The sequence below is a fragment of the Cibotium barometz genome, chromosome 18 (assembly GCF_041138505.1).
Source record: "Cibotium barometz isolate CiBa-2024 chromosome 18, ASM4113850v1, whole genome shotgun sequence".
NCBI lineage: Eukaryota > Viridiplantae > Streptophyta > Polypodiopsida > Cyatheales > Cibotiaceae > Cibotium > Cibotium barometz.
The window spans coordinates 42965929-42989806 of NC_141063.1; the positions used below are offsets into that span (position 1 = coordinate 42965929).

The 23878-nt window shown below is 39.6% G+C and overlaps 1 protein-coding gene across 1 annotated transcript; it reads left to right on the forward strand.

The window, feature by feature from the left end:
- Positions 1-13408: 13408 nt before the first annotated feature.
- On the forward strand, positions 13409-18161 carry PGI1 (phosphoglucose isomerase 1). Its single transcript, XM_086812617.1, has 14 exons — positions 13409-14104; positions 14544-14666; positions 15247-15345; positions 15432-15515; positions 15771-15914; positions 16023-16088; positions 16177-16245; positions 16526-16633; positions 16732-16784; positions 16905-17043; positions 17158-17314; positions 17404-17482; positions 17556-17622; positions 17714-18161. The coding sequence occupies exons 1-14, from the start codon at positions 13544-13546 to the stop codon at positions 17846-17848; spliced, it is 1884 nt and encodes a 627-aa protein (XP_086668743.1). The 5' UTR covers positions 13409-13543; the 3' UTR covers positions 17849-18161.
- The last annotated feature ends 5717 nt before the right edge of the window (positions 18162-23878 follow it).

The following is a 23878-nucleotide window of genomic DNA, read 5'->3' on the forward strand; positions in this document are numbered from 1 at the left end:
TTGAAGTTAATTAATTAATGATAGTAAAGAATTCCATAAATTTTCATTTATGTTTAATTCTAATGGGTTTTTCTCTCCCTCACTTAAGAAATGGTCATACTCATGACCCTTTCTCAATCCAAATGAAGCTTTTCATAAGGCTTTTCCTTAATCCAAGATTAAGCTATGCTTGAGGTCAAATTAATGGCTTTTTTCTATGCTTTTAGTTTATGTATATTGATGATTCAATCCATTATGGATTGATGATCCAATTAGAGACCATTCTAATTATTTTCTTAATGATCCAATTAGAGACTATTATGGATTGATGATCCAATTAGAGACCATTCTAATTATTTCTTTAATAATGAGCCTTATCCCTTAGAAAAAATTAAGATTTATCAGTCATAGTAGCGGAGCTATGGCAAAATTTTTATAGAAATTACGCATAAGATAATTTCATTCAAAGCATAAAAAGAGGACTTCCTACCATATTCTAGGAACTATCATCCTAGATTAATTAAAAGAATATTATTATGCATGGAGATATGGATGTTTGCATGTAGATGTAGAGGTATGGATGTGAGTGTGAATGTGGAGGTGGATGTATGCATGGAGATGTGGATGTATGCATGTAGAAATAGATGTGTAGATGAGGATGTAAATGGAGATGTGGACGGATGCATGTAGATGTAGATGTATAGATGTAGATGTGAATGGAGATGTGGATGTATACATGTAGATGTAGATGTGGATGTGGAGGTGGATGGATGCATGTAGATGTAGATGAATAGATGTAGATGTGAATGGAGATGTGGATGTATACATGTAGATGTAGATGTATAGATGTAGATGTGGATGTGGAGGTGGATGGATACATGTAGATGTAGATGGGAATGGAGATATGGATGTATGCATGTAGATGTAGATGTATAGATGTAGATGTGAATGGAGATGTGGATGTATACATGTAGATGTAGATGTATAGATGTAGATGTGGATGTGGAGGTGGATGGATGCATGTAGATGTAGATGTATAGATGTAGATGGGAATGGAGATATGGATGTATGCATGTAGATGTAGATGTATAGATGTAGATGTGGATGTGGAGGTGGATGGATGCATGTAGATGTAGATGTATAGATGTATATGTGAATGGAGATGTGGATGTATGCATGTAGATGTAGGTGTATAGATGTAGATGTGGATGTAGAGGTGGATGTATGCATGTAGATGTAGATGTATAGATGTATATGTGAATGGAGATGTGGATGTATGCATGTAGATGTAGGTGTATAGATGTAGATGTGGATGTAGAGGTGGATGTATGGATGTAGATGTAGATGTATAGATGTGGATGTGAATGTGGAGGTGGATATATGCATGTAGATGTAGATGTATGGAGGTGAATGCAAATGTGGATGTGGATGTATGCATAGAGATGTACATGTATGCATGTAGATGTGAATGTACGCATATAGATGTGGATGTATGGATGTGAATATACGATATGTGATGTGAGGGAATCTAAAGTGATGAGATGGAAATGATGTGATGGGATGAGTATACATATAAATGGAATATGGAATAAGTAATGTAGATTGATGAGGGATAATGTGGAAAAATGAAAGTTAAAATAGAAATTGTATTGTAAACTGTTTGTAAATGTTGTTTGTAAATGATTGTTTTATGTCAAGAATGCTGGGGGGAGCATTTTGACCGTCTTGTGATTAAGGTCGTAATGATAAAGTTGCAAAACTGCTGACGGGGAGTCAATGAAGGACGTCTCGCGTAGCAAGGTCGGCCGAGGTCTTGACCAGCCTCGGTGCGATTAAAATGGTGAGCTTCCGGTACGGTGGATGAGGGGCCAAGGAAGCGGCCTATGAGTGAAGCGCTAGGTCACCTGCGAAGGATCCTAGAGAGTGCTGACCATACGGTGCTCGGGCTCTGGGTCGCCTAGGATACCCACGCGTACGTCGAGGAAGATATTGGAACAAGAGTAGGAGTTGTTTTCTGAAATCGGGCATGGATCTGGTTGATTGACCTTGCTGGTCTTCAATGGATGAGTCCATGGCTCTTTATATGGATCTGTTGGTTGATCTTGCTGATCTTCAACGAGAGTCCATCTTGATAAGTGATTATATTGCCGAGTATTATGGGCTAGGGATTAGGAAACGGTCCCTGAGTGGACAGGTGGTGAGCGTCCTAGTTGCCAATGATGCCATAGATACTCTGATGAAGGAATGATGGGAAAATTAAGAATCAACTGGATAAATTGGAAGATGGTGATCAGTGATACTATGGTTTTATTAAAGGATTGTTTTAAACTGGTTGAATCTGTGAAAAGGCAATTTCATATTGGGTGTGTGAGTGGTGTGACTAGTTTTATTTTTGCATGAACATCCGGCTAGGGGGCCTTGGAACTCTTTTCCTTGGTACTCGGGACAAAACCTAACCAAATTCTTAATTGGATCCCATCACTACAGTGGTTGGGCGGTTGGCTAACCCATGGGATTGGATGGGGTTAGGCTGGACTGATGGATCCGTAAATCGAGACTCAAACTTTTGTTTTTACGATAGATAAAATAAATCCGGATAGTAACTGTTCTATAGATAGGAATCAACGGCTGTGCCTCTTGAATGGGGAAAAAAGCGTTGATCCCAATGATCCAAGTGCAAGTTCTTCCTTGACCTGACCAAGTATCTTATAGATATAATTGGATCAGCTCGATCAGAAATGATCTTGACTACGTTAGAGTAAAAAGTTATCCTGGTGGAATCGCTCGTGCTTTCCGGTAAAGGAAGTTTTTCCGGGTTCGGTTTTGGAACAACCGACGGATTAGTCTCTTATCCGAATATCCGTGGGTGAGGCCCCGAATGTGGGACCCCTGTCCCGCGCGAGAAGTGCTACTTCCGCTGCTAGTATCCCGAATCTGTTGCTCGGTGGGAACAGGGATCTTACAGTTGGTATCAGAGCATTTGGTTAATAAAGATCAACTGAGAAGACAAATATGTCAAAAATTTATCAAGAAACACAAAAAGGTTATAATTGTGTGAGATAATTCATACAATTTGATATTCAAACGGAAATTCGTAATTTTGGTAATTGGGTCTTCAGATGGAAGTGCCGCAATTATATAGAATCCCTGACTTGCTTGAGGCCGGAGAATTTGGGATACTTCACAGTGACAGTTGGTCACTGCATGATGTTCTGGTAAGTGAAGGACTAAGGCTGTGGGGGTGGTGGTGATGTTCGGGTGGGGAAACTGGGTGGTTTTACTTCTGAGTGAGATGTGGATTGTTCTCGATCAGATTCTTGGGGATGAGGGGTGAGTGGTTCTTCCTCTGAGTGGGAGGCGGGTTCTTCTAGTTCTGATTCGGTGGGCTGGTTGTCAGGATTGGCAAAGAAGATTTTTCGAGCTTGGTTATGCTCCAAGTAGCGTCGTTAACGTGCTGACATCAGGGGTGGGTTTGAAAACAAGGGGGAGAGCTTCAAATGCAACGGCAATCAGACAACAATCGAAATGGTAGCAACAAGAAGTGGCAACAAGCATTGTGGTCACCAAAGTGTTGACGGGGAAATTGACCGCTTATTCCCCCGGCAACCTATTGAAATTCACTGGTTATGCACATATCATACACCAGACTAACACAACGTCAAACATGCAACAAAACAGCTCACATATTACTAGAACGACTACTAGACTTCTTGCTCAATAAAAGAGCGAAAAAACACAATGCTAACAGGGTGACTTTTATTGAAAATAACAACCGAAAATTGACATCAAGATAGGACGACTCATGTACAATGAAGTTAAATGGGAGAAACAGTCGTGCTTAGATATGTATTAAAGAGGAACTTTGATACAAAATTGGTAGCTAGCCTCTGCAAGGCTCAAGACATCCTTTTATACTGCTTTCTTTGGTCCATCTGTCAGTACTATGATTTCCTGTGGACGATAAGATGGGTTGGCTAGTCGTTAAGGAGGTGCCAGTGAGTAATAAATACCTTTAGCTACCATCCGACTGGTGCTGATGGTTAGTAATGCTGACTTGTAGTTTTGGCAGTGCAGCTACCCGGCTCCTCTGCAATCATTAGTCCGCAACTACTCTTAGCCTATGAATAACACTCGTTGCCCTAGGAGTGGCTGATCACCAAAGCCCGAGAGGGTGACAATCTCCGTGGAAGGAACTCAAATTACAGGGGTGATTGTGGATGGTGGCTTTGGTGTTAACATCATGCTAGAAGCTACTAAGAAATCCTTGGGTCTCATAATTACCGAGCCAACTCCCTTCACCATTAGAGTGGCAAACCAGAGGGAAGTGATGCCCTTGGAACTAGTCAGGAAAGTTCCAATCACTTTTGAGGAGTTAGTATTTGAAATGACTTTTGTGGTGTTAGAACTCCCACCAACTAGAGGGGCCTACTACTACAGATTGCTCATATGCTTCCCCAGCATTCTTGACATAAAACAATCATTTAAAAACAAGTCATAAATACAGTTTCTATTAACGAACTCTCATCTTTCCACATTGTTCCACATCAATCCACATTATTTAATCCACATCCATTTCATATGTATTTCCATTCTCATCCAATCACATCATTTTCATGTCATCACATCTTTCCTCATTTATCCTCATCAGATCTCATCCACTCGCATCATCCACCCATATCCACATCTCATCACATCACATTCATTCACATCTCATCCATTCATATCTACCCCGATCCACATCACATCCATTTCACCTCACATCTCATTCATTCACATCTATCCCGATTCACACCCCATCACATCTCATCCATTCACATCTATCCCGATTCACACCCCATCACATCTCATCCATTCACATCTATCCCGATTCACATCCCATCACATCTCATCCATTCACATCACATCTCATTCATTCATATCTATCCATTTCACATCACATCACCTCCATCCATCCATTCACATCCATCACATCACATTCATTCATATCCATCACATTCATTCTCATCACCATCCCATAAGACCTTGGTTGAGGGCAGCTCGAGTAATCCATGATTCTCGCCTCTACAACTTGCATATCCCTAACCCGGAGGGGACGATGACCTTGCCCTTGGAAAAAGCCCCAATGACAGTGCAAGGGGCATTACCCTACATGACATGATTCCCATTTGGGAGGGAGGAAGCATTGATGTGAGGAAGAGAAGGAGGAATGGCAGGATTACCATTGGAGAGGAGGCCAGGGACCCATTCGGCTCAGAACAAGAGGTAGCATAACCTTTATGGAATTGGTTAAATTCCTATGAGGGGTTCCAGTGCAATATGGTGGACATAGTGGAGTTGTGGACCCAGACCCCATTCAAGAGGTGTCCCAAGAAGGAGAGCTCTTAGAAGAAGCACTAGTACGGGATTGGACAACATCTTTGCTTACTCTAGCTTCCTCCTTGGCACCAGTGTCTCAACAGGAAGCGATAGAGGTCGTAGGTCTAGGAGAACCAGAGTTTTCAAGATAACCTAGAAAGAAGGTCTCTTGAGAGGATTCATCAAAGATGCCTATAACCCCTCCTAGATGCACTCGCAAGGAGAGGCGGGTAGCACACCTCAAGAATAGGGAGGAAGCCTTGCCAATAAAAGAGATACCCGCTACCTGAACGGAGGAACGCATTGGTGATTTCCCTCTGGACGTCACCCCATCCCATGAACCCTTATCTCTCCATCAAGCAGCACTAGGCTCATCTCCTCTTCCAACCACCACTTACCATGAAGAGGTGAGAGAGTTGAACCTTGTATATATATGTACATATATATAAATATAAATAAATAAATAAATATATATATATACATACATACATATATACGTACATACATATATGTATATGTATATACACATATGTGTGTGTGTGTGTGTGTGTGTGTGTGTGTGCATATATATACATAAATACATACATATACATGTATGTATGTATATATCCGGTGATCATTTGTCGATCGGGGCACGCAACCAAATGTCATGTATATATATATACATGCACACACACACACACATATATTATATTATATATGTATGTATGTACGTATGTATACACATATATGTATATACGTATGCATGTATGTATATATGTGGGGTGTGTGTGTGTGTACACAAACACATGCACACGTACGCACAAAAAAAACATATATATGTTCATATACATTTGTATATATAATATATACATATGCAAATACATATACATACATACATACATACATACAAACACATACACCCACACATACATAAATACGTACATATATATGTATATATGTGTATGTATACACACACACACACACACACACACACTTACTTTCCAACCAAATTGTTTTATAAATAGACAAGTGACTAAGTTAAACCTTTGGTCAAACTTAAGGCCAAAGATTTGGAGGTCATACGTGATGGTAAAAGATTGATTGGATTCAAAGGTGGCTTACAAATGGAAAACCAATATTTCAACATAATCTTCTGCTATGGAGGGTGTTACACCACACAATCTCTACTAGGAACCACATAAGGAAATGGGCAATAGACCCATGGCATTGTAAATCAGAAGCGTCCACTTTGTTGGGGGGACATGAGGAAGCTCAAATTGGCTTTATATGCTATTTGGATATTGATTAGGGTCATTACTATTGACACCATATGGGAAGCTTACAAATATTTGGTTTTTATGAAGAAATCAACAGTCCATTATGAAAATGCTATTCAACTAGAAAATATTCTAAGAAATTTTGAGGAGCTTTCTAGAGGTGTTTTTAAAAGGATGTCATAGTTCTCACTACTAGAAACCTATTTGTTAAAGAAGCTGAAGGAAAATAAGACATAGGCTACTTGATTAATGTGATGTTAAAAAAAAAACTAGCATTTTTTGATTGATGTTAATAAAAAAACTAGCGTTTTCTCATTAAAAAAGATTTAAACCCAAGTGACCTCGTCAAACTACATAGCTTTGTCAATGGGAAAACTATTTCCTAACTATGTTTTCTAGTCTTTTTGTGGAGGCTACTTTTCATTAATCAAAGGCAGATGGTTGGGCTTTTTGAAAATGGTAATGACCTTAGCACGTGTCTTTGACAATGGGAAAAGTGTTTCCTAACTATGTTTTCTTGCTTTTTTTTGGAGGCTACTTTTCATTAATCAAAGGCAGAAGGTTGGCCTTTTTGAAAATGCACAATATGTGGTCATATGTTTTTTTTAAAAGCATGTGCATTTGAATTGAATAAAGACTAAGGTTTTAACACTTATCTTTTACTTAAAGCCATTAAATCCATTATATGTGCATTGTTCATGTGTGCACATGGGTATGTGCATGCATTTTGGGGAGTGTGGGTGGGAGGTCTATGAAATGGGATCCCCACGTGTAAAGGGCGATCTTAGTCCCATGTAATTAGTCCTCTTGATGGTCCTCTTAGATTGAGATGAAAATAATTTTCTATGTATACCTTCTACGCAAGATGTTTTTACATATGAATGTTTTTATGAAATTAAAATTCCATCAAAAGAAGTCCTTCACAATTGTCTTAAAGATAGTAATTGAAAATAAAGATACATTTTTTAAACCAACCTAGATTTACCACTTTAAGCAGTCATTGAAAGTGTATATTATTGACCTGATTGTATGAAAGAAAAGATGCATTTTTCAAACAACTAAATTTACCACTTTAAGCAGTCATTGAAAGTGTATTATTGACCTAATTGTATGAAGGAAAGTAACTAAAAGGAATGATGAAAGAAAAATGAAACAAAAGACGTAGTTTTTAATCAATCCAAAATTACCATTTCAACTTAAAGATGTTGTTCCAAAAATATATTTTCAGCTTAGCCTAGAGATTTTCAAAAAGCCTTCTCAAATTGATGGAAGAAGGCCTTCAAATTTACATTCCATATGCCTAGCTTATGAAGTGGATTGTTTATTGTAAATCCCCTTCGGTTTCCAACTTTCTATGAGTGAAGAGAGAAATATTTGTATGTTGGGTTATATGATGGATTATTTTGCACATCTTTAGGGAGATTGTCTCATTTTCATTGTAGGTAAGGATTAGTCCTTTAAAGTTAGGTGACTTCATTTGTGTGTTTAGTGGGCCAAGGCTTAATGCCATTTTTTATTTAGTTGTGTCAAAACAAAGTAGGTCTAGACCAAAATTGGCCTACTAGTGAGCTTAATTTTGTAACAGTAGTTTGTGAGGTTATAGCATCTAAAGTGCTTGGTTATATACATACATATATGTATGTAATATATACAAATATATGCATATATATATATATATATATATATATATATATATATATATATATATATATATATATGTACGTATATGTGTGTGTGTGTGTGTGTGTGTAGATATATGTATGTATGTATATGTAAAATACATATACATACATGTATATACGTACATACATATGTGTGTGTGTGTGTGTGTACATATACATATACATATATGTATATATATATGTGTGTATGTGTGTGTGTGTGTGTGTGTGTGTGTGTGTGTGTGTGTACATATACATATACATACATACATACATACATATATGTATATATATATATATATGTATATGTATATACGTACGCATGTATGTATGTATGTATGTGGGGGGGTGTGTGTACAACACACACACACACACACACACACACAAGAATATATATGTTCATATACATTTGTATATATAATATATACATATGTTCATGTGTGTGTTATACATATACATACACACACGCACACACACACACACACACACACACACACACACACACATTCCAGCCAAATTATTTTATAAATAGACAAGTGACCAAGTTAAACCTTTGGTCAAATGTAAGGCCAAAGATTGGGAGGTCGTACGTGATGATAAAAGATTGATTAGATTCAAAGGTGGCTTACAAATGGAAAACCAATATTTCAACATAATCTTCTGTTATGGAAGGTGTTACACCGCACAATCTCTACTAGGAACCACATCACGAAATGGATAATAGACCAATGACATTGTAAATCGGAAGCATCCACCTTGTTGGGGGGCACATGAGCGAACTCAAACTGTTGATTAGGGTCATTACTATTGACACCATATGGGAAGCTTGCAATTATTTGGTTTTTTTGAAGAAATCAAGAGTCCACTATGAAAATGCTATTCAACTAGAGAATGTTTTAAGAAATTTTGAGGAGCTTTCTAGACGTGTTTTTAGAAGGATGTCATAGTTCTCATTGCTAGAAACCTACTTAAAGAAGTAGAAGGCAAATAATAAGACATAGGCTACTTGATTAATGTGATGTTAATAAAAAAACTAGCATTTTCTCATTAAAAAATATTTAAACCCAAGTCACATCGTCAAACTACATAACTTTGACAATGGGAAAAGTGTTTCCTAACTATGTTTTCTAGCTTTTTTGTGGAGGCTACTTTTTATTAATCAAAGGTAGAAGGTTGGACTTTTTGAAAATGGTAATGACCTTAGCACGTGACTTTGACACAATGGGAAAAGTGTTTCCTAACTATGTTTTCTTACTTTTTTTTGGAGACTATTTTTCATTAATTAAAGGCAGAAGGTTGGCCTTTTTGAAAATGCACAATATGTGGTCATATGTTTTTTTCAAAAGCATGTGCAATTTGAATTGAATAAAGACTAAGATTTTAACACTTAATCTTTTACTTGAAGCCATTAAATTCATTATACGTGCATTGTGCATGTGTGCAATGGGTATGTGCATGCATTTTGGGGAGTGTGGGTGGGAGGTCTATGAAACAACATCTCCACATGTAAAGGGTGATCTTAATCCCATGTAAATAGTCCTCTTAGATTTAGACGGAAATAATTTGATGTGTATACCTTTCTACGTAAGATGTTTTTGCAGATGAATGTTTTTATGAAATCAAAATTCCATCAAAAGAAGTCCTTCCCAATTGTGTTAAGTATAAAAATTGAAAATAAAGATGCATTTTTAAAACTAACCTAAATTTACCACTTTGAAAGTGCATATTATTAACTTGATTGTATGAAACAAAAGATGCATTTTTAAACCAACTAAATTTACCACCTTAAGTAGACATTGAAAGTGTATTATTGACCTAATTGTATGAAGGAAAGTAACTAAAAGGAGAGATGAAAGAAAAATGGAACAAAAGATGTGGTTTTTAATCAATCCAAAATTACCATTTCAACTGAAAGATGTTGTTTCGGAAAATATATTTTCAACTTAGCCTAGAGATTGTTCAATTTTCAAAAAGCCTTCTCAAATTGGTGGAAGAAGGACTTCAAATTTACATTCCATCTGCCCAGCTTATAAAGTGGATCGTTGATTGTAACCCTATGGTTTCCAACTTTCTATGAGTGAAGAGAGAAATACTTGTATGTTGGGTTATATGGTGGATTGTTTTGCACATCTTTAGGGAGATTGTCTCACTTTCATTGTAGGTAAGGATTAGTCCTTTAAAGTTAGGTGACTTCGTTTGTGTGTTTGGTGGGCCAAGGCTTAATGCCATTTTTTGTTGAGTTGTGTCAAAACAAAGTAGGTCTAGACCATAGTTTTGCAACAGTAGTTTGGGAGGTTATAACATCTATTAAAGTGCTTGGTTAATAAAATGATGATAAACATCTTGGAAAAAGGTAGTGGTATAGCCAATAAATATAATGCTAGAAATAATGCGTAATTACTCTTGATATGTTACTCTAGCTATGATTCATTGGGATGTTGCAAGTATGTACATGCATGGAATTTGGTCAGTGTTCATGTAGAAGAGGAATGGTATAAGCAAGAGCAAGGTGTTGTAGGTATGTACATGCATGCAAGTGAGTCATTGTTCATGTGATGTAAGCAAGGCCAAGTGTAGTAGGGATGTACATGCATACAATTGAGTCATTGTTCATGTAGGAGAGAAATGATATAAGCAAGATGGCGGCTTGCTTACTGCTGGGATATCAGATTTTGTGGGAACAGTCTGTTTTTTGTGTGAGGAAGAAAGATGGGAATATTTATGTAAAATCCTGAATGAGGTTAAAAAAGAGGTAGATAGTAGAGTTTGTGGGTTTGGTGTATGTCACATTTGGAACAGTTAATATAAATAAATACTATTGGTCCAAAAAGAGAAGAAATGATATAAGCAAAGGCGTCCCTTATTTTTGTAAAGTTATTCCCTTGAAATAATCCTGTGTAGGGTAAGGTAAGGTAATCAAAGGTGGGTGCGTCTGTGCTACAACAGGGAGTAGGGCGCGTCTTTGGGGCAGCTGGCGGGGGGCGCCGCCCACTGCATCGTCCTAGCCACGTGTGGACGCTTCCTCCCACGTGCCCAGCCGCTCTTTTAGCGTCCAAAAACAAAAGATGTTATTGTACCTTTCAAACTTTCCTAACGCCACAAAGCACCTTTCACTTCCTACTTCTATGCAAGCAATGCGACCATATTGAACCCAAGCCTATCCTCACCATCACGGCATTTGGCAATTTCTTGTTTTTTTTTTCATTGTATCCAACAAACACCTCTCTCACACCCCCCCAAAAAAAGCCACATTAAAATAATTATGCAACCTCACAATTTCCCTTGTGTCAACTCTACTTCATCTAAAATGAATATTCGACCTATCCAACTGAGGCAGACCATGTGTATCGAGAACGAAAGAGGGAATCATGCGTGCATCATCCTCATCATAGGCAAAACACATAGCCTCCACCTCCACAACATGCAGCTCTATGTCTTTGGAGCATGTCTCTAATTTGGTGTCAATATGAGGAGCGCCAAGTCTTTAGCAAACGAGGATGCCTAGCTCTTTAGATAGGCTGGGCCCTCTTTCTATTGTTTCCTTGAGTGTATTGAGTAGTAGCATCGACAAGAGGGGATGCAATTTCATGACAAGGTATGGTTGATCTACATGACCTCTAAAGGGTTGCATTAAGGGCAAAAGGATTTAAGTGATGGTGACAAATAATGATATTATAGAAGTCTTCTTCATCAGGTGAAGAGCCTTTGGGGAATTTGGTATTGATAGTTTTCAAACTATCATCCACGGTTGTAAGTTTGGAGTTTATTTTAACCACTACTATAATTACACTACGAGCTTTTGATATTTCAAGGACGAGTATAATGATATAAACAAGAGGAGACCAAAAGGAGGGCATGAATGCTAGGGGCATTATAGTTAGTGCACTTTCATGCAAAGTTGGCACAATGGGCGCATTGAAACTCCTTGAAATAAGGGTCTCTGAGTAAGGCGCTCATAACCATTTCCTCGTGTCCTTCAAGTTTGATCAATTACCCAATTGCTTGAACTTTTGTCTCATTTCTCTATGCAACCATGTTTAGAGCTCCTCTAAGAAGTATGTCACATATGTGGGTTAAAATTGCTGCAATCAAGGTGACCCACTAGAAAAGTTGGTAGTCTAGTTGCAACAGTCCATCTACTTGCAACAAATTATAAGTTGGTTTGATGTACTGGTCCATAAACGAAACAAATTTCGTACCTAGATATGACAAGAAGCTTGTGACTTTTGTATGAATCATGTCCTTCTTAAGTCATTCATGGAAACCATAGATTAGTTGCTCTTTGGCCAGTGAAGCTTAAAAAAATTGAATGCAAGGAATCGATACTGATGGATTCGTGATGAAGCTCGTAAATGGTCCTATGAGTCCTAACAATTAGTGATAGGTATGGCCAAATTCAAAAGAAAAGCCATAGATCATGCCCTTCACACATCACACTTGGGATTGGACATCATCACTTTAGAGATTGAAAAGCAACCAATCACATGAAGGATGTTAGCATGGAGTACGTAGTTCAAAATTAAACCATGGTGTGCGAGGCAGGAATGAGAACTTTGAAAAGATTTCCATACTTCCAAGCCACACAGTGTGTGAAAGTTTTGTCTTAGGTTGGATGGTGCGGCATTGTTGGTAGTATCACACTCCGAACACTAGTGAGATGCTGCATCGAGATGACAACACTTGAGTGGTGTGTAACAACCCTCTAAGGTTTAGCAAAGATGCAATTTTGACTCTTAGCCTGACTAGGCTTATTGGCCCATCCATCACTTCTCATTAAACCAATGGGAGTCCCCGATTAAGCATGGCGGGTGCTATCCCCTTTTACACAGTCTAGAGTTCTGTCTGAGTTGGATGGCACTTGGTGCCCCGCGCATACATGAAAAATATGTGGGCATCCATATTTCCATGGGCGGGGAGATGACCCAACCAATTTTGGGACCCGGTGTTTGGCAAAAGTTTGTGACATCAAGGGCTTTCTCTCTGTGTAAAGGCTTGGGTGCCCATTTCAGTGCCCAAAAGATGGTCAATGCTTTGAGGTGTGTCAAGGCCCTAATATTTAAATTGTATGTGGGCGCTTTTTGGGGGCGGGCTTTAAATAGTTTGTGTGGTGTGGAGGGGCCAAATAAGTATATCTCCACCTAGATGGTGTTTTGGTCTGCACAAACAAGGCAAATAGCAAAATGGTATTTTGCGTGGTCTTTCTTCTTCACCCGATGATGAAGGAAACCAGCAACATAGTAGTTTTCGCTTGACGCTCCTTGCGAGCCCTGTTTGTGTGCGTGTTCAGCTATGGCGATGGCTAGCTTGGCCCTTCCTTCTTCTTCTTCTTCATCCTCATCAGCATCGCTCTCCCCTTTCTCTTCACCCTCGCAATCCCTATTCCGCCTCTCCAGCGTCTATTTCCCCGCGCACAGGAACCCTAACCCCAACTCTAACGTGAAACTGCTTCTCTGCGCCCCTCCCCGCGCCATTTCTTCCCGGACCTCGGAACCCCTGATCGATTTGCCTTCTTTGAAGGGGAAATCGCAACTGGAAACAGAGCCTCTGCAGCTATGGCAGCGCTATGTGGACTGGCTTTACCAGAACAAAGAATTGGGCCTGTATGTGGATGTAAGCCGCATAGGATTCTCTGATGAGTTTGTTGCGGAGATGGAGGTGAAGTTCCAGAAAGCTTTTCTAGCGATGGCAGAGCTTGAAGGCGGGGCGATCTCGAATCCTGATGAGAGCAGAATGGTGGGGCATTATTGGCTCCGAAATCCCGAGCTCGCGCCCAATGCTTTTCTCAAAAAGCAAATCGAAGGAGCCCTCGACAGAGTCAGTCAGTTCGCAGCTGATGTTTTGAGCGGGAAGGTGAGAGATCATCGATCCGCATTACCAATCAATTCTCTTTGCTTTCCAATTTTGTTGTAGACATTTTTTTTGTGTGTTTCTTTTTGACAAAAACCCTTATGATGGTTCAGATTTTTTTTTTTGGGTTTGTTTTTTTTCCCAGATACCCACCCCTTCTTGCACCACAGTCCATCATTATTATGCATTTATTTGCTCATTGACATGTTTTTTCCAATGAAAAAAAAGGCAGACTTTCTTGCTAATAAGCCCTCCTCAGCAAGTTAAATCTGCACAATTTTTGAGCTGCATTCAATGCCATGGTGCCGGATCCTCCAATGTGTGTGAATTGCCATTGAGTTGCATCGCACATTGTTGAGACAAGGACAGAGATAGATGTGCTTTGCAGTGGCAGATCGAAACTCTTGAACCTTGAACGCTAACCTTGTGGTGTTGAAATCAGATAAAGCCACCTCCTTGTCCAGCGGGGCGTTTCACACAAGTATTGTCCGTGGGTATTGGAGGATCAGCTTTGGGCCCTCGATTTGTAGCTGAGGCATTAGCTCCAGACAACCCCCTGCTCAAGGTGTGCATTTTGTGCTGTTGTGGTTTTGTTTTTAGCAACATATTCATGTCCATACGTAATAAATATATCAATAGCATGTTGATAATTCATGTTTAGGTGTGCATATGATAACAAAATTACTTTGGCGTTTGCTATACTAGCAACAGCCGGAAAGAGAACAGGCTGCATCCCCCTCCACGATCCTCATCCCCAAAACAGCCTGTTGTGGTAAACTATCAAAATGGGTAGTTGGGGGTTAATGTGAAAACACTCTTGGCAGTCATCAGGGTGCAATTGTGGCTTAGCATGGTTTACGAGGTAGTGACAAAAGAGAGCTCCTCTTCATAGTCAACATGCTAGTCAACTGAGTAACTGCTTGCTTCTTGTAAATGACTTGAGGGAGACATGATTTTAAGATCATAGGCAAGAGGGCATTGGTAGGTTGTGCGTACATTTCTGAAAAAATGAATGATTTTATCTCTGATTGCTCTGGGGCTGTTCTATTTTTATGCTTTCTATCATTTAACAAACCATACACTACTATTCTTTTGTGTTTTGAGTTTCTGAATTAACCATGGTTAAGACTTGCTTTGTCCCTCAGATAAGGTTCATAGACAACACTGATCCAGCTGGCATTGACCATCAAATCGCTCAACTTGGGCCGGAGTTGTCCTCCACTCTTGTTGTAGTTATTTCAAAGGTTCAGACCTTATTTTTAGCTCTGTTTTTTCTTCTCAGAAGATTATGATCTCTAAGGAGCTGATGACTTTGCATGTTCTTTTGCAGAGTGGCGGGACACCAGAGACACGAAATGGGTTGTTGGAGGTTCAAAAAGCTTTTCGAGAAAAAGGACTTGATTTTGCCAAGCAGGTTATCAGCCAAAATGAGACATGTGATTGCAACTCTTATATAGCATAGCCTTTTTGGGAAATGCAGCTCTGACATGATAAGCATACCTTGAATGTTTCTGATATGGTATGGAGTAATTATTTTGGAGGCGATAGGAGGGTGTTGAGGGGGTGAGAGTTGGTAGGGAGGGGGGAGGAGAGCCATTGTGTGAGCATGTTCTTTGTGCAGCTTTTGTTTGTTTAGTACATGCCGAAGTGATTGTGTTTGGTGTGCTAGGGTGTAGCCATTACTCAAGAAAACTCATTGTTAGACAATACAGCAAGGATTGAAGGGTGGCTGGCAAGGTTTCCTATGTTTGACTGGGTTGGAGGACGCACATCAGAGATGTCTTCAGTTGGCTTACTTCCTGCTGCCCTTCAGGTTGGCACTGTTAAAATACATTATATATATGTTAAGACTAATTTCATGTGTCTAATCAGGTTAGTGATGTTCTTGACAGTCTGATCAAATAAATGATGTTCTTTCTAGGGCATTGACATCAAAGAAATGCTAGCTGGGGCTGCCGTCATGGATGTGGCCACGAGAATACCTTCAGTATGTGTAGTGATTAGCCTTGTTTTATTTCCCTTCTAGTGCAAAGATTTTCTTGTAAGCATTGCAACATGAATACATTTTTGCACAGATTAGACAAAATCCTGCAGCATTGTTGGCACTCTGCTGGTACTGGGCATCTGATGGAGTGGGATCTAAGGTATTAAGGCCCAGCAAGCTGTTTTTCTATGCTTTTTTTGGTCAACGTAATATATGTTAGTGTAGTTGCAGCTAGCTGGTTTATATTAATCCTTTCTATCCAAAGTGGTACAATGTCTGTAGAAGCTTTGTGAGTAGACTTTCATAGAGTCAAGATCGCACTTTGGTTTTTATTAGTTTGGGAAAGAACCTGAACTTTCATCAGTACATATAGCGTATTAGCAAATCTAGCTGTGTGCTGTACATGCATTTCAAAGGCATTTTTGGGTGTTGATCATCAGGACATGGTGGTCTTACCATACAAAGATAGTTTGCTGCTGTTTAGCCGCTATCTGCAACAGCTAGTTATGGAGTCATTGGGGAAAGAATACGATCTGGATGGGAATTTGGTAAGTGAAGCTATGGTTTATGCGTGTTCTGGTTGTCTTTGAAGATGGATTCTCCTTGTATGTTTGAAGATGGCTCAAGTGAGCTCTCTTTGGTGCAGGTCAACCAGGGTCTTGCGGTGTACGGGAACAAGGGTAGCACTGATCAGCATGCGTGAGTTTCCTTTACATCTTGATATATATATATTTTTGAATATTGATAGTCATTGCCAGACCCATCTGCAACCATGGGAGAGTGACACTGAACAGTGAAGAGAATTGTTCTCTTTTGCAGATACATACAACAGCTGAGAGAAGGGGTGCACAATTTTTTTGCAACCTTTATTGAGGTTCTTCGGGACCGACCACCCGGTCATGACTGGGAGCTTGAGCCTGGTGTGACGTGTGGAGATTACCTTTTTGGCATGCTTCAGGTTGGGGATTTGGATGACATTGAAATGCATTGATGTGTCATTGATTGGATGTTCTCAGTCATGCTACCATGTGGCCATGACGCTGGTATAAGCCATTGCTTGGAACAAGTGCAGGGAACAAGATCTGCCCTATATGCCAACAAGCGGGAATCTATAACAGTAACGATAGAGGAGGTAACACCGAGATCAGTAGGAGCCATGATTGCACTTTACGAGCGTGCGGTGGGCCTCTATGCAAGTCTTGTAAACATCAACGCATACCATCAACCTGGTTGGTTTTTGAATGGAGATTTTCAAGTTGCAAGTATGATTATGCTGCGTTGTCAAAGTGTGATAATTTAATCTAGGATGGCACTGCAGGAGTTGAGGCTGGCAAGAAAGCAGCAGCAGAGGTTTTAGCACTCCAGAAGAGAGTCCTTGCAGTCCTTAACAGTGCCAGGTGGGTGATCTGCATAGTAGAAGAACTTTGCTTTGTAGAGCTTTTATGATTCTAACTAGTGGGCTTCCTTCAGCTGTAAGGATCCGGTGGAGGCTTTGACTTTGGAGCAAATTGCAGACCGATGCCACTCTTCTCACCAGGTAGTGCAGTGATTGATTGTTGCCTGGTTTGATTTCTCCCAATGTCCGGATGCGAGAGCTTGCATTGACTGCTTTGGTTGTGTTATTGTAGGTTGAGATGATCTACAAGATTGTGGCACATATGGCCTCAAATGATAGAGCCCTCATTGCTGAAGGAAGGTGTGGCTCACCTAAGAGCATCAAGGTTTTCACTGGAGAGTGCAACGTTGAGGAACTATATGACTAAGTGCATTGGCCTTGTACTCAGGCATCATCCCTTTGCCTAGTACACCTGTACAATAATTCAAGTGGGCACATGCCAATTTTTTGTAATAAAAATTTGGAATTTCCTGTTGTTTTGTGGGGATTTCAGCAAAACTTAGTTTCTTATGTACCAATTGTGGTGGAGAGTAAACTACCAATTTGTTGCACCCACAGCTTCAATCCTGGCATGGTCCATGCTTTAGGTTTTTGGTTTAGAATGGGAAAACATACTGGAAGCCTAGCCTGGCTTCTGCCAACATAAAATTACAAATTATGATACTTCTTATCTTTACTCTGATGGGTTGATTTTTTGTTTGTTTGACTAGTGTGTGTTTGTGTCTACCTTGACATCGAACTTTCTTAAGACTTCAATTATTTTTGTGTTTCGCTTTCAAAATACAGGAACAGAAAACTTACAACAATGCTTGATGACTTAACGATTGAATGCCAATACTTGTCAGAAGAGAGTTTTAGTGTGGTGTAGAGCAGGAACTCATAGAGTTGAGGCCTGAGGGGAAGCATTAAAATTGAGAGAGAGTAGCCGAAGGAACACTACAGCAGGGCTCGAGATATGAAGATGTTTTCACTATGTTTGCTACGCCCAAGGGACAGTAACACATGAAACATCTCAGGGAAGACATCCCACAAACCAGAGTCTTAGAGGCTGCCCCCATAAATAACCCTTCACTTTTGGAGGTGTTGGGGGTCCTCAACTTGTAACAAGCACCTGCTCACGTTTCTCCTTACATCATCATATCCTGTCCTTAGATGTTTATTATATCCTTACAAATGCAAGATATGTCTTTCATGGCATTGAATATCCTTACAAATGCAAGACGTCTTTGAATATCTTTTATGATGGGATTTGTAGAAAAGGCCCTACTTCGAGAATGCCGGTCTGCATGGGCAAGGATGATGTGTGTCCACGCCTTCTTACAAACATGGATGATATCATATAAACACAAAACAAACGCCCAAAACTAGCAACTACACCATTCGCACACTATCCGCATTGTTATGCACACTACTTTGGGACCTGCTAGCTCCTAGCTACCCCATGTGGCAGCTCCCCCTTCTTTTTTTCTCTTCTATATCTATAATTAATATATATATATATATATATATATATATATGTATGTATGTAGAGAGAGAGAGAGAGAGAGAGAGAGAGAGAGAGAGAGAGCACTTGAAACAACCCTAGAGCAATTAGGGATAAAATCATTCATTTTTTCAAAAATCTATGCACAACCTATCAAAACCCCAATCCCTCCACCTCTACCAATGCCCTCTTGCCTATGATCTTAAAATTGTGTCCCTCAAAACTCTCTTTTGTCACTACCTAGTATGCCATACTCATCCACAATTGCACCCAGACAACTACCAAGAGTGTTTGCATATTAACCCCCTACTACCCATTTTGATGGTTTGCCATAATAGGCTATTTTGGGTTGGTGAACATGCGGATTGATGATCTCATTTATAGCGACCTTATGCAACTTTTTCATGTCCATACCTCATGAGTGTGCTAATAAATATATGGTGTTGTTTTTAGCAACATGTTCATGTCCATACCTCATGAGTGTGCTAATAAACATATGGATAGCCTGTTGATAATATATGTTTATGTGCATATGATGATAACAAAATCACTCGGCATATGCTCTACTAGCAACACTCAAAAAGAGAGCATGCTACATCCCCCTCCACGATCCTCAATGGGGATTGATGATCTCATTTATAGTGACCTTATGTTTATGTGTGCATATGATGATAACAAAATCACTTGGCATATGCTATACTAGCAACACTTGGAAAGAGAACATGCTACATTCCCCTCCATGATCCTCAATGGGGATTGATGATCTCATTTATAGTGACCTTATGCTCCAACCAATGGGAAAATGAAGGGATCAAGTGAATTGAAAATTTCACTCAATTTTACACCAAACATGAGAACTATTCCTAAAAGACCTTCCTCCATCTTTAAGGATTTCCAATGGAGAACACTCAAAATGAGCACATATACACTCCATGAGAAATGATGCTACTTATTGTTGCAGTAGCCTTTGCTTTAGCCTATCTAGTTGCATAATTTGTAGCCACAATAATAAAAAACTTTCCTTGTGAAGAATGAGGGAGTGGACCCACACAATCTAATCTCCACCTTTCAAATAGACCATATGATGGAATAGGATTCAAGGTCTGAGGAACCAATCGTCTGTGTTGCCCACATGCTTGGCACATTTCACAACTTCAGCATCACACATCTTTGTGAAGCCAAGGCCAATAAAACCTTGTGTTAAAGGATCTTGTGAGTAAGGTATGTCACTCACCTCGTGAATACTTGTGCTCGGATTCTCGTAGGAGACGATGTTGCTGCATAGAAAATTGACATAAGCATTCATGACACATCTTTGTGAAGACAAGGCCAATAAAATCTTGTGTTAAGGATCTTGTGAGTTATGCTAACCAAGGAAAATTGACATGAACATTCATGACACATCTGCATAATTCTCTTTGGTTCCTTAAGACTCACCATCCTCGTGAAAGCCTTATCCTTACCTTGCCTATAAAGAATGTGTCCATATGCCTAGCATCATATGTTGGTGGATATCAATGCTACTCCGCCCTCCACCCTCCACCCTCATATTGTTTTGTCCACACACCGGTTAGCTCATATTTGTACGGCCCCCATTATGAGGAGTATGAGCAGCCTGAGTGCCCACGACATCCTTGTATTCACATGAGAAGGTGGTCTAGGAGGCAAGATGGTTTAAGCATAGCTAGGATTACATTTGGCACACTTCTAAATAGGCTACATGGATTGTTATCTTATAACAATCCACGAACAGGGCCCAAGATAAGCTTCGATGGCCGTGGGAGGTGGGAACTTTATGGGCCGAATCTACATGGCACGCACGATGGCATGAACTATGACCGTGGACCTATGTAGTTATATCATAGCCACTCCACATATGCATGCCTATATAGATACATGGCTAGCCCCTCCTTCTCGACATAATTCATCAATCATCACTATGAGTTTACTCCCTAGCTTCTACTAGCACACAACCTCCGAATTAGGAGTTCTTGATCAATCATCGAAGCTCCCTTCACAGGAGCACACGGGTGTGGGGATTTTCCATCTTGAGTAATACAATATTCTTCTCTATCTCTCTTATGCAAGTTGAGTTTAAAAATTTGTGTTGTGAGAGATCCTACTTTTTGTGAGTGTTCTCTTGTATACACTGTATGTTTGTATCCACTTACTACATGGTATCAGGGCTCTGGCTCGATACAAAACTTCTTTATCAATCCCTTAAGAGAAATGGCATCTTTCGCAAGACCCCACCCACCATCATTCAGTGCTAATGGAAAGCTTAACATCACACCAATTATTCTCTTTTGAAGTTCAGGCTTAGGGCTATTCTTTTCTACTCCTATGAGCTTTGGGACACCATCATTGGTGTTGATGTTCACCCCCCACTAACAAGGGATGCAAATGAGAATCCTATACCACATGATGTCGACCTTGTCCAAGCTTGGAGATGAAAGGAATGAGTAGATGCTTTCTGTGCCATCGTCACTAGCATGGAAGATAGTGTACCGACCATCATGAAGCATGTCTCTCCACCACTACAAAAGCACATGCTTTTTACAGAGCCAGTATGAGACCATAAATCCCTCAAAGATTCAGAATATTGAAAAATTAGTTTTCAACAAGAGAAGCTGAATGAAGGTGAAGCGGTGGAGGCATTTCTCACTAGAATCAAAGATCTCCATGACCAGATGGTTGCAATTGGCATGAGTGTGCTTTCCCTAGACCTTGTGATGCCCTTCTAATACCGTAGTGGCTACCCACCACTACTGTTGACGTATTGTGCCTATGATGTTCCACATAAACAACCGCCTCTTTTAACCATCATGTAGCATCAAACAAAACATATTGCTATTGCCCACCACCTCCATGTGTAGCCACCATAAGATCACACATGGACGCATTTTTCTTTGCTACATGAGCTGCATTTTTTCTCCCTCAACAAGACTCTGCACATGAAGCTACATTAATCCTCTCAATCATGGAGACACATAGGAGCATCATGGCCATCGAGAAGTTTACTGGGGTAAAATTTCCTACATGGCATACTAAGATCAGACTCCTTTTGATGTGAGAAGGCATGTGGAACATCGTCAAAGGAACAAGAAGTTGTAATAGATGGCTAGAAAATCCTAGTATGGGAGGACAAGTATGAAAAAGCAATGATATTGATTAGATTAAGGCTTGTCGATAATCTCATCCACCATGTAGACTTTGAAAAAACATATAAAGAGGTATGGAAGAAGCTGGAGAACCCATTCATTGGCAACAAAATCAACAACTCAAAGTATTCCTTAAGCAAAAGTTTTTTTTCCGTGAAGTTAAATGACTTAAACCTTGGGTGAACATCTGAGCAACATGGGCTCCATCATTCAAAAACTTGCTACCGTTAACACTAGTTTGGTAATAGGACAGAAAAGTGTTCGTGGACATATTTATGTCCTCATCATCACTAAATAACTTTATGCCAAAGAGAAATCAAATGCTAATGGTGTAGGAACTAGAAGATGCCAAAGATGAAGCTGAAACATCTTCATCAATCAAAGAAAAAGATGCCAAAGATGAAGCTGAAACATCTTCATCAATCAAAGAAAAAGTTCTCACTGTCATGGCTAGTATTTCTCTTAATGAGGAAGACTATGATTGGGCTTTCTAGTCCTTTTTTATTTGTGTTAAGGGTTATCTGCCCTTGATGTCCGCAAAAATTTGAGTAAATATCTTGGATATTTTGTAAGCCTTGTTTTTATAAAGGCTTGGCTCCATCTTCTTTTACTTATCCGTGCTTAGGGAAAGGGGGGGTTTATTTTTTATTAGTTGATGTAGGATGCCTTTTTTTAGGACTGACCTTTGAGTTTATCCTAAAGAACATGCTTGTTAAGCCTTTGAGCCATGCTCGTTGAGCCTCTAAGCCTTTTGAGCCATGCTTATGAGCCTCTTGGAGTCTAGTAGTGTGTCTAGTGGTGTGAACACTTTAGGTGTGCACACCCTTTGATTAAAAGATGAAGGCTATCTAGGAATTACTCAATCACTCCAAAGGGGTTCACCAGATATTTTTGGAGTCTAGTAGTGTGTCCAATGGTGTGAACACTTTAGGTGCCCTTTGATTAAGAGATAAATGGGTCCTGGTGCCTATTAAAGAATTATAAATGGTGGAAGTATTATCATAGTTTGTTCATTCTTATGTTATGTAATCACTCTTTATCCATTGTGCTTCCATTCTCTCTCTCTCTCTCTCTCTCTCTCTCTCTCTCTCTCTCTCTCAAGCACCATGTAATGTCAATAGTTTCAACCACTCTTGCTGGCTGCTTCCTACTTCCAAAGAGCTTTCCCAAAGAGTCATGCAAGTTGAAAGGCTTGACTGTGATGATAGGGTCATTGATGATGAAGGCTCATCATCTTCACCAGCTCCCAATTCCCCTTCCATGTTGGCAAGTAGAGTTGTTTGGTTGTAGTTCACTTGTTGCACAAAAAAATAGGTAGTTGGATAGGTGCCCATTGCAAATTAACAATACCATGGGTTTACAATGCCCCTAGGATAGCCTTCATTAACATTAGATAATGGTTCTTAAAATTATATATAAAGGAATTGTGTCCCTTGAAACTACTATGTTAGTGGCCTTCTTACCCTATACATGTAGTTCTTAGTTTCACGATCCCTCACTTGATCATAGATTTGGTAATAATACCTTCTTAACCTTGATCAAGGACATTAATTGGCATTAAGATTTCCACAATATATTGAATACCACACTAAATCACTCTGAGAAGAGTTGGAAGTGCCTATATTAAACTGCTCATGTAGTATTGCTCCTATGTCTTAACTACCTTTGCCACTACTCTTTCCTGTGATTCCTCCTTCTAATGGAATTATTTTTTTAAATTAGAGTGAGAAGTTATAGATGAGACTTCTTGTGA